Here is an 11,118-nt window from a genome sequence, read left to right on the forward strand (position 1 = left end):
GGCTGTGAAACCAGTGGGGATTTTGTCTCAGAGAAACAAAGGACTACAGGAGACCAAGACACCCTGATCTTTTTTAAATTTAGTTTTATTTTTCATTGCACTTGACTTTCAATATTATGTAAGTTTCAACTGCACAGCATAGTAATTAGACATGCATATAACTTAAAAAGTAGTATACATCTAATATGGAATATTACTTGGCCATAAAAAAGGATGAAATCTTACCATTTGGGACAACATGCATAGACCTAGAGGGTATTAGGCTAAGTGAAGTAAATCAGAAAAAACAAACAAACAAATGCCATATTATTTCACTTACATGTGGAATCTCAAAAACAAAATAAAAAACAAAACAGAAACAAACTCATCAATAAGAGAACAAGTTGGTAGTCACCAGATGCAAAGGGGGTTAGGTAGCTGGGTGAAAAATGTGAAGGGATTCAGAAGTACAAATGGGTAGCGACAAAACAGTCACAGGAGTGTGACACACAGCATTGGAAACACAGTCAATAGCATTGTCATAACCGTGTACAGTGCCAGGTGGTCTCCAGACTTACGGGGGGATCGCTTTGTAAGTTAGATGCCCACCACTATCCTGTCCATCTGAATTTTAGATAATATTGAATGTCAACTGTAATCAAAAAATTTAAAAATGCATTTTAAAGATGAAAGGGGTTGAGAAGCAGAAATTGCCAGTTGTAAAAAGAGTCACAGGGGTGTACAGTAAAACAGTGATACGGTCAGTACTTTTGTGAACCCTGTATGGTGTCAGATGGGCACTAGACTGCTTGGGGTGATCACTTTGTAGGGTGCAAAGTCCAGTCCCTATGGCATACACCTGAAACGAATATAATATTGTATGTCAAGGGTAATTGAAAACTAAATGTTTTTAAAAGGCCTTGATGGAATAGTTCTAAAACTAACCATCGATATACTTAGGTGTTAAAACTATGGATGTTTTTCTACTTTTTGTATTTTCTACTTTTTCTTTACTGAATATACATTATTTTTAAGTTAAAAAAAATTAAGCCTCAGTCTAGTTTTTAAAAGGCAAGGACAAGGCAGCAACGTACAAATATGAAATAGCGTCTCATGGCGGCTAAGAGCCTGAATTCTGTTTACAAACTCTCTGGGCCTGAACCTGGCTCCCAAGTCACTGTATGACCTTCACTTGCCTCAGTTTCCAGCCTACAAAACGGGAGTGAAATTGGTGCCTGCCTAGATGGGTTAACACGGGGATCAGTGGACAATATGTGCAGAGTGTTTAGCACAGAGCAGGATACCTGTGAGCACTCAAAACGATGACAGACCCAACACTGGAGTGGCTTCAAAGAAACAGCTGACACAAGGGGACAGGTGGACGCTCATCACATCTTCATGCCTCAGGGACAACAAATTCAGAGTTGGCCAACAGACTTATGCAATGATTCTCAGTATCACTGATCATCAGGGCCATTGAAACTAAAACCACAATTACATATAACCCCACACTTGTCAGAATGGCTATCATTCAAAAACCAAGTGCGGCAAAGATGCTTCTTTTAAGAATGGGAATTCAGTTAAGATCTCATACACATTAAATCTTGACCAATAAAAAAGACCCAGAGGATAAGAAAGGATTATAAGGAAAAACAGGTGGAAATTAGTTCCTCTATATTTCCTTCTCCTGAAACGAGGAGAGAATTATGCCTTTCGGCTTCCAGAGACATTCTTTATCCTGATTTCTACTCTAGATTTCCTTGATCTTTATTTTTAATCATATCTTATTGATTATGATATCTGGTTCTCCTGATTTTTCCCCATTTCCTTCCCTCCACCCAGCATACCCCACTCCCTCAAGCAATTCCCCCACCATTGTTCATGGGTTATGCATGTAAGTTCTTTGGCTACTCCATTTCCTTCCTACACTGTACCTTACATCCCTGTGGCTATTCTGTAACTGCCTGTTTGTACTTCTAAATCCCTGACCCCTTCACCCTTTCTGCCATCACCCCCTCCCATCTGGCAACCATCAAAGTGCTCTCCATATTCATGATTCTGTCTGTTTTTCTTGTTTGCTTAATTTGTTTTTTAAATTCAATTGTTGATATATATTTATTGCCATTTTATTGTTCATAGTTTTGATCTTCTTTTTCTTCAATAAGTCATTTAACATTTCATATAATAATGGTTTGGTGATGACAAACTCCTTTAGCTTTTTCTTGTCTGGGAAGTTCTTTATCTGCCCTTCAATTCTAAATGATAGCTTTGCTGGAGAGCAATCTTGGCTGTAGGTCCCTGCTTTTCATGACTTTGAATTTTTCTTCCCAATCCCTTCTAGCCTGCAAAGTTTCTTTTCACAAATCAGCTGACAGTCTTATGGAGAAACCCCTGTAGGTAACTAACTTCTTTTCTCTGCTGCTTTTAAGATTCTCTCTTTATTTTTAAACTTTGGCATTTTAATTATGATGTGTCTTGGAGTGGGCCTCTTTGTATCCATCTTGTTTGGGACTCTCTGTGCTTCCTGGACTTGCATGTCCATTTCTTTCACCAAATTAGGGAAGTCTTCTTAAATTAGTTTTTCAAATAGCTTTCCAATTTCTTGCCCTTTCTCTTCTCTTTCTGGTAGCCCTACAATGTGAATGTTAGACCTGTTGAAGTTGTCCCAGAGGCTGTATACTATCCTCATGTTTTTAGATTCTTTTTTCTTCTTGTTGTTCTGATTGCTTGTTTTTGATTCCTTATGTTCCAAACCATTGATTTGATTCTCAGCTTTATCCACTCTACTGTTGTTTCCTTGTAAATTGTTCTTCATTCCAATTAGTGTATCCTTCATTTCTGACTGGATTTTTTTTTGTGCTGCTGAGGTCCTTACTAAGTTCCTTGAGCATTCTTATAAACAGTGTTTTGAATTCTGCATCTGATTGATTGCTTATCTCTATTTTGTTTACCTCTTTTTCTAGACTTTTGATCTGTCCTTTCATTTGGGCCATGTTTCTTTTCTCTTTGCTTTGGCAGCCTCCTTGTGTTTGTTTCTATGTATTAGGTAGAGCTGCTTTGACTCCATGTCTTGCATGGCCTCATATAGTAGGTATCCTGTAGAGTCCAGTGGCACAGCCTCCCCTATCACCAAAGCTGGGTACTCCAGGTGCACCCTTTGTGTGGGCTGTGTACACCCTCCTCTTGTACTTGAACCTTGGTTGCTGTTGACAGATCAATGGGAAGAATTCACCCAGGCCAGTTAGCTGCAAGGACCAGCTGTGACCACTGACCACCAACCTGTGCCTTCCATGGAGAGCTTGCCTATTCAAAGGCAGGGTGGTGGTTCTCTGACATAGTTTTTAGCTGTCCACTGGGTGCACTGGCTCTGGGATATCCTGGGTGAAGCAGGCCAAGATCAATCTGCACCTGTGTTTTGCCTGGGGCCACCCTGTCTGAGCTACTAAGCAATTTGAGATGGCTGTGACCTTTGTTGAACTTGGAGATTCCCAGGTGAAGCCAGGCCTTGAGTCTAGGCTGCCTGCTGCTAGTGCAAGGCCTGGGGCTAATTGAGGCCCACTGCTGCTTGTTTGATAGGATTTAGGAAGTTGTGCAGCATGAGCCAAGACCAGCCATTCACACAGAAAAACAGCTTGGGTGGGCCCATAAGTTGGGTGGGGTGGAGTCTCTGCTCCAAGGCGGGGGGGTCAAACAGTGTTACCCAGGTTAATGGATTCTCAGATATGGCAACAGCTTGCTGACTCAGTGGCTCTGTGGGGGGAGGATTTAGAAAAGGGACAAGGTCCTCTGCTTGCACTGATGCCAGACACTTTAGTTTCTCCCAGCATGTCACTGGTGCCTTTCAAGCTCCTATCCCTGTGCTGGAGCTCCGAAGGAGTGAGTCTGAGTAGGTGAGTCCGTCCATGTGTGGTTTCTTTAAGAGGAACCTCTTGGGCCTCCAGAAGTTTCTTCCACCAATTCAATCCCTGCTAGATTTTGTAGCCAGAAGTTGTGAGGACTTATCGTCTTGGCACTGGAACCCCAGGCTGGGTCCTGGTGTGGGGCTGGGACTCCTCACTACCTAGATATCCCTCCCGAATTTTTATCCACCACACATGGGTGTTATACCAGCCCATTCTGGGTCTGTTCCCCTCATACTAGTCTGGGTGGAAGTTGTTTCTTTAATTCCATAATTGTCAGACTTCCATTCAGTTCAATTTCTGATGGTTCTGGGTGATGGTTGTTCTATGTTATAGTTGTAATTTTGATGTGGTTGTGCAAAAAGGTGAGCCATGTCTGCCTACATGGCCATTTTGATTAGAAGTTCCTTGACCTTGGGTCCTCGAAATTTTCTACTCAATTATAAGGCTGTGCTTCTATTCAAGTTCTTGACCCATTCTGTTGATCTTTCTCTGTCCATGGACTGCTTTCTCCTTGCATAAAGTATCTGACTACTTATCATGGTGAAAAGGTCTAAGCCTTGATGGTGTGGAGTGGCCTGCTATACACCAAAAGGTGGCAGGTTTGATCCTTGGTCAGGACACAGGCCTGGGTCTGGTTCATTCTCAGTCAGGGTGTCTATGGGAGGCAATGATAGAGGTCTCCCTCTCTCTCCTTTTCTTTCCCTTCCTCTCTCTCTAAAATCAATAAACAGCCCTGCCTGGTGTGGCTCAGTGAACTGAGTGCTGCCCTGTAAACTGAAAATTCACTAGTTCGATTCCCAGTTAGGAAACATGCCTGGGTTTCAGGCCAGGTCCCCATTTGGGAGTGTGCGAGAGGCAACTGATCCATATATCTCTTGCACACTGATGTTTTTCTCCCTCTTTTTCTCCATCTCTTCCCTGATCTCTAAAAATAAATAAATAACACTTTTTTAAAATAAAATCAATAAACATATTTTCACATGGGGATTAAAGGAAAAGAAAGGAAAGGTCTTGAACCATTGAGTTGCTCAGTTGAATCTGGCTGGGCACAAGATGTATCATTTTCATTCAGTCACTTAACCTTATTTAGCCTTTCTTTGTCTGTAAATGTATATCTCAAGAAAAGCTAAGGTGGTAGCCTAGATAAGTACAGCTTGCCTCTTCACACAACCACATCAAAATTACAACTAAACTACAGAACAACCATTATCCAGAACTGCCAGAAATTGAGCTGAACGGAAGTTCTACCACTATGGTATTAAAGAAGAAACTACATTACGACTGGTAGGAGGGGTAAAGATGCAGAATGGGCTAGTCCCACACCCACATGTGGTGGATAAAAATTGGGAGGGATATCTCGGGAGCAAGGGATCCCAGCCCTGAACAAGGCCCCCCAGCCCAGGGTTTTAGTGCCAGGAAAATATGTCGCCATAATATCTGCTGAAAAAAAAAAAACCAGTGGGGATTGTGGCTGTGGAAGATAGAAATTGCTAGACTCTCTGGAAGTTCCTCTTAAAGGGCCCATGAACAGATTTGTTCACACTCACTTGCTCTGAGCTCCAGCACCAGAGCAGCAGCTTGAAAGGTACCAGAGGCAGAGGGGGAGGAGCTGAAGTATCTGGCATCAGAACGAGCAGTGGGGAACAGCTTTCTCCCATACAGAAATGTTGGCTAAACTGGCAGGTGGATGCCATATCTGAGACTTCATCAACCAGACTCACAACTTTTGCCTTACCCTGGTGATTCCCTGTGGTTCCACCCCATTCAACTTTCAGGCCCACTGAAGCTCTTTCCGGGGCTTTTCCATACAAATGGCTCATCCTGACTAATGTTTCAGATTTTCTGAAATTCTCTCAACAAGGAGCACCGGGCCTCAGCAGGCCCGTGCCTCTTGCTAAGTGGCCCCAGACTCAGTTCTAGCAGCAGCTGACCTTGGTTCAAAGCTTGGCTTCTGTTGCTCATTTCCAAGCCCAGCACAAGTAGCATCTATCTACTGATTGCTTTGTAGCTTATGCCAGGTAGCCCCAGACAGAGCACAGGTAGTGACTTACCTTAGCCTGCATCTCCCAGGAAGCCCCAGATATGACAAACCCAGTGGACAGCTATAGACCATATCAAAGTACCCCCACCCAATCACCTCCACAAGTGACACAATCAAAAGGCAGACTAGCAGGCACCAAAGCCCTGCTCTGTAGCGTGAGTCCCTCACAGTTTATCCTTCACGGTTGTCAGAGGTTGGTGGTCAATGGTCAATGATCTCCTTGCAGCAGATCAGCCTGGGTAAATTCCTCCAATTTACTGCCAATAGCAACCAAGGCTCAACTACAAGAAGAAAATATATACATCCCACACAGTGGGTACACTTCGAATACCTAGTCGTATGATAGAAGAGGCTGTGCCACTAGACCCTACAGGACACCTACTACATTAGACCACTCTACCAAGACAGGGAGTCATAGCAGCTCCACCTAGTACATAGAAACACACACAGGGAGGCTGCCAAAATAAGGAGACAAAGAAACATGGACCAAATGAAAGATTAGATCATAAATCCAGAAGAAAAAAAAACCTGAACAAAATGGAGACAAGCAATATATCAAATGCAGAGTTCAAAACACTGGTTGTAAGGATGCTCAAGGAACTTAGTGAGGGCCTGAACAGCATAAAAAATATCTAGTCAGAAATGAAGGATACACTAATTGAAAAGAAGAACAATTTACAGGGAATCAACAGTGGGGAGGATGAAGCTGAGAATCAAATCAGCAATTTGGAATATGAAAAAGCAAACAACAACCAATCAGAACAGCAAAAAATAATAAACAATTGAAAACAATGATGATAGTGTACACAGCCTCTGGGACAACTTCAAGTGTGCCAACATTCACATCATAGGGGTGCCGAAAGGAAAAGAGAACGAACAAGAAATTGGAAACCTATTTGAAAAAATAATGAAAGAAAACTTTCCTGATTTGGTGAAGGAAACAGACATACAAGTCCAGGAAGCACAGAGATTCCCAACAAGATGGATGCAAAGAGGCCCACTCCAAGACACATCATAATGAAAATGCCAAAGGTTAAATACAAAGAGAGAATTCTTAAAAGCAGCAAGAGAAAAACAGTTAGTTACCTACAAGGGAGCCTCCATAAGAGTATCAGCTGATTTCTCAAAAGAAACTTGGTGGACTATAAATATTTCTTCTTGGCAAGAAATATTTATAGTGATAAAAAGCAAGGACCTACAACCAAGATTACTCTACTGAGCAAAGCTATCATTTAGAATTGAAGGACAGATAAAGAGCTTCCCAGACAAGAAAAAGCTGGAGTTCATCATCACCAAACCAGTATTATATGAAATGTTAAAGGGTCTTCTTTAAGAAGAAGAAAAAGAGGAAGAAGATCAAAAATATGAATGATAAATGATTATAAATACATATTTATCAACAACTGAATCTAAAAAACAAAATAAGCAAAAAAGTATAACAGAAACAGAATCATAGATACAAAAAACATTTTGATGGCTGTCAGATGGGTGAGGGATTGGTAGGGTGGGCAAAAAAGTGAAGGGATTAAGAAGTACAAATTGGGACTTCCAGCCAAGATGGAGATATAGATAGATATGTTTTGCTTCCTCACACAACCAAAAGAAGGACAACAACCAATTTAAAAACAAAAAACAACCAGAACTGCCAAAAAACAAACTGTATGAAAGTCCAACAACCAAGGAGTTAAAGAAGGAACATTCATCCAGACTGGTAGGAGGGTAGAGACGGGCAGCTGGGGTGGAGAGGACACATGGCAAAGTGGTGGCTGGTGGACTGGGTGAGCAAGGTGGCTGCTGGTAGACCAGGCAGTCCCACATTTGCATGCAGTGAAACTGGGGGGGGGGGGGGACAACTAGAGAACAAGACACTGCACAACCCAGGGTTCCAGCATGGGTAAATAAAGCCTCAAAACCTCTGACTGTAAAAACCTGTAAGGGTTTTAGTGGCAGGAGAAATTCCCAGTCTCACAGGAGAGTCTGCTGGAGCAGCCCAAGGGCCCTAGAATATACACAAATCCACCCACCCAGGAATCAGCACCAGGAGGGCCCAATTCCCTTGTGGGTAGCAGTGGAAGTGACTGAAAGCAGGGCAAGAGCTGAGCAAGTGGCATTATTTCCTCTCTGACACCTCCCCAACACACAGTGCCACAACATAGCAACATGGGTTGCCCCACCCTAGTGAATACTTAAGGCTCTGCCCCTTACTACATAACAGGTAGTTACAAAGCAAAGAAATATGGCCCAAATGAAAGAACAGATCAAAACTCCAGAAAAAGAACTAAGCAATAAGGAGATAGACAGCCTATCAGATGCAGAGTTCAAAACACTGGTAATCAGCATACTCACAGAAATAATTGAGTATGAACACAAAATAGAGGAAGAAGTGAAGGCTATGCAAAGTGAAATAAATGAAAATGTACAGGGAACCAACAGTGAAGGGAAGGAAACCAGGACTCAGATCAGTGATTTGGAACAGAAGGAAGAAATAAACATTCAACTGAAACAGAATGAAGAAATAAGAATTCAAAAACACAAGGAGAAGCTTAGGAATCTCCAGGACAACTTTAAATGTTTCAACATCTGAATCACAGAGGTGCCAGAAGAGGAAGAACAAGAAATTGAAAACTTATTTGAAGAAATAATGAAGGAGAACGTCCCCAATCTGGCAAAGGAAATAGATGTCCAGGAAGTCCAGGAAGCTCAGAGAGTCCCAAAGAAGTTTGGCTCAAGGAAGTACACACCAAGACACATCATAATTACATTAGCCAAGATTAAAGATAAGGAAAGAATCTTAAAAGCAGCAAGAGAAAAGGAGACAGTTACCTGCAAAGCAGTTCCCATAAGACTCTCAGCTGATTTCACAAGAAACCTTGCAGGTAAGAACGGGCTGGAAAGAAGTATTTGAGGTCATGAAAGGCAAGGACTACATCCAAGATTGCTCTATCCAGCAAAGCTATCATTTATAATGGAAGGGCAGATGAAGTGCTTCCCAGATAAGGTCAAGTTAAAGGAGTTCATCATCACCAAGCCCTTATTGTATGAAATGTTAAAGGGACTTATCTAAGAAAAAGAAGATCAAAAATATGAACAGTAAAATAACAACAAACTCACAACTATCAACAATGTACCCTAAAAAAAAAAAAAAAAAAAAACGAACTAAGCAAAGGGTTGCAGAAATGGAGATCACATGGAGGGTTAGCAGCTGGGAGGGGGAAGGGGAGAAAAGGGGGGAAAGGTACAGGGAATAAGAAGCATAATTGCTAGAAAAAAATAGACAGGGGGAGGTTAAGAATAGTATAGGAAATGAAGAAGCCAAAGAACTTATATGTGTGACCCATGGACATGAACACAGGTGGGAGAGGAGGTGGAGGGGGATAAAGGGGAGAAAAAAATGGGACAACTATAATAGCATAATCAATAAAATATAATTAAAATAGATAAATGTATACCTTACGAGGTTACAATAGGGTTAGATGAGACAATAGATGCTAAATGATTGGGCACAGTGGGCAACTTAAAGGAGTGTTCCCCCCTTGCTCTATCCTTTTTGGAAGTTAGCAGTCATTTGAATCCTAAAAGGATTGGTTGCCTTTCTGACTTTCTCAGACCATAAGGGAAAGTTTTTCTGAACCTGGAATGTTTAACTTAGTGAACATTGCAGCTCTGAGTTAACTGCGACCCATTCATATCTATGTCGCTGGGGAACTGGAAAGGTAGACCAGTAGGTGGTGAGAGTGGTCCCTTCTGGGCGGAGCCTGGGAAGTGGGGCTCTCACTGCTCGGGTCAGTAGATTCCCATCATTTCTCTCCCACAGCTGAAGTCCAGGTCTGGCTCTACCCAGTTCCCTCCTCAGACTCCCAAAGATAAGTTCCTCCATCCCTCTGAGCTGCTTCCTTCTGGAGACGTCAACGCCTAGAGTCTCCGCAGAATCCCTAAACCAACCCACCCTTGACCTGCAAATGAAAGAGAGAGGGAGAGAGGACAGGAGGGAGAGAGGGAAAGGGAAGGGGAAGGGGAGGGGAGGGGAAGGGGAAGGGAAAGGGAAGGGAAAGGGAAGGGAAGGGGAAGGGGAGGGGAGGGGAGGGGAGGGGAGGGGAGGGGAGGGGAGGGGAGGGGAGGGGAGGGGAGGGGAGGGGAGGGGAGGGGAGGGGAGGGGAGGGGAGGGGAGGGAACGGGGAAGGGGGAAGGGGGAAGGGGAAGCAAAGGGAAGGAAAGGGAAAAGTAAGGGGTTAGACACCACGGGCGACGCTGAACCTCGAGGATTTGGAGAAAGTCCCTGTCAAAAGCTCTGCCCAGCCTGCGTTTTCAGGCTTCCCTCCCGCCCTCTCAATCTCCTTCCCCAAAGGAGCCAGAGGATTTGGACTGGAACCCAGAGGCGAGGCGCGGGGCCAGGGGCAGGGAAGGCGGCGTCTGCCCCACGACAGCCTCTCCACTCGCCCCGGCGGGTCGGCAGCCCCAGCCGATACAGGTGCTGCCCGTGAGCCCGTCTCTGCGCTCCTGGCAGTTGCCCCCGCAGCCCCTCGGCAGTCCTCGGTGCGTGCCGCAGGCTGCGCTCCTGGACCCCGCAAGCCCGGCTGTGCACCGCACGCCACCGCGCCCCGCAGGGGGAGAACGGGAGAACGCTACCTGTGGAAGTAATGGGGAGAACGGGAGAACGCTACCTGTGGAAGTAATGTGCGCAAAAGAGGCCCAGAAGCACAACCCCGGGCGCGCCGAGGAGAGCGCGGGTCTGACCGAGGAGCATCCCGGCCGGGACCACGAAGGAGGGCAGCTCCTGCAGGAACCAGGCGGCGCGGGCGGGCAGGTGGGTAGCTGCGGTCACACTCCCCGTGTACTTCCCGTAGCCGGAGGGCTCCCTTAAGTACAGTATCAGGGCCCCCATCGCGGCTAAAGCGGCGCTGCCCGCCAGCACCGGGCTCTGCTGACAGTGAACGGGCATCGCGTTGGGTTCTCCGCCAGTGGCTGCTGCCAGCGTAGAGCCCCGCCGCCCCTTTATGGAGCGCCAGACACCTCGGTGTATCCGCCCCTTTAAGCTTTGGCTCCCGCCTTCTAGTCTACCTCCCACTGGGGCGCGGCCAGCCAGGTCTCGGCGCGGCGTCCCTGCCCCATTTGGGGGGCGGGCGCTCTGGGAGGCAGGTAGAGTGGGAGGAGGGACGAAGGCTTTTGGGGACCAGAGGACGTGTTTTGGGGCCCTGA

The 11,118-nt window shown here is 45.0% G+C and overlaps 1 protein-coding gene across 1 annotated transcript in view; it reads right to left on the reverse strand.

Annotated features, from left to right (window-relative positions):
* The window catches only part of SRD5A2 (steroid 5 alpha-reductase 2), a 47,700-nt gene extending 36,792 nt beyond the window's left edge, over positions 1-10,908 (reverse strand). Inside the window, exon 1 of the mRNA XM_028517735.2 lies at positions 10,584-10,908. Within this exon, the coding sequence (XP_028373536.1) occupies positions 10,584-10,861 (278 nt within the window). The 5' untranslated portion in view covers positions 10,862-10,908. The remainder of the gene's footprint in view (positions 1-10,583) is intronic.
* Positions 10,909-11,118: the final 210 nt, after the last annotated feature.

This window comes from Phyllostomus discolor, chromosome 6 (genome assembly GCF_004126475.2).
Source record: "Phyllostomus discolor isolate MPI-MPIP mPhyDis1 chromosome 6, mPhyDis1.pri.v3, whole genome shotgun sequence".
Taxonomy (NCBI): domain Eukaryota; kingdom Metazoa; phylum Chordata; class Mammalia; order Chiroptera; family Phyllostomidae; genus Phyllostomus; species Phyllostomus discolor.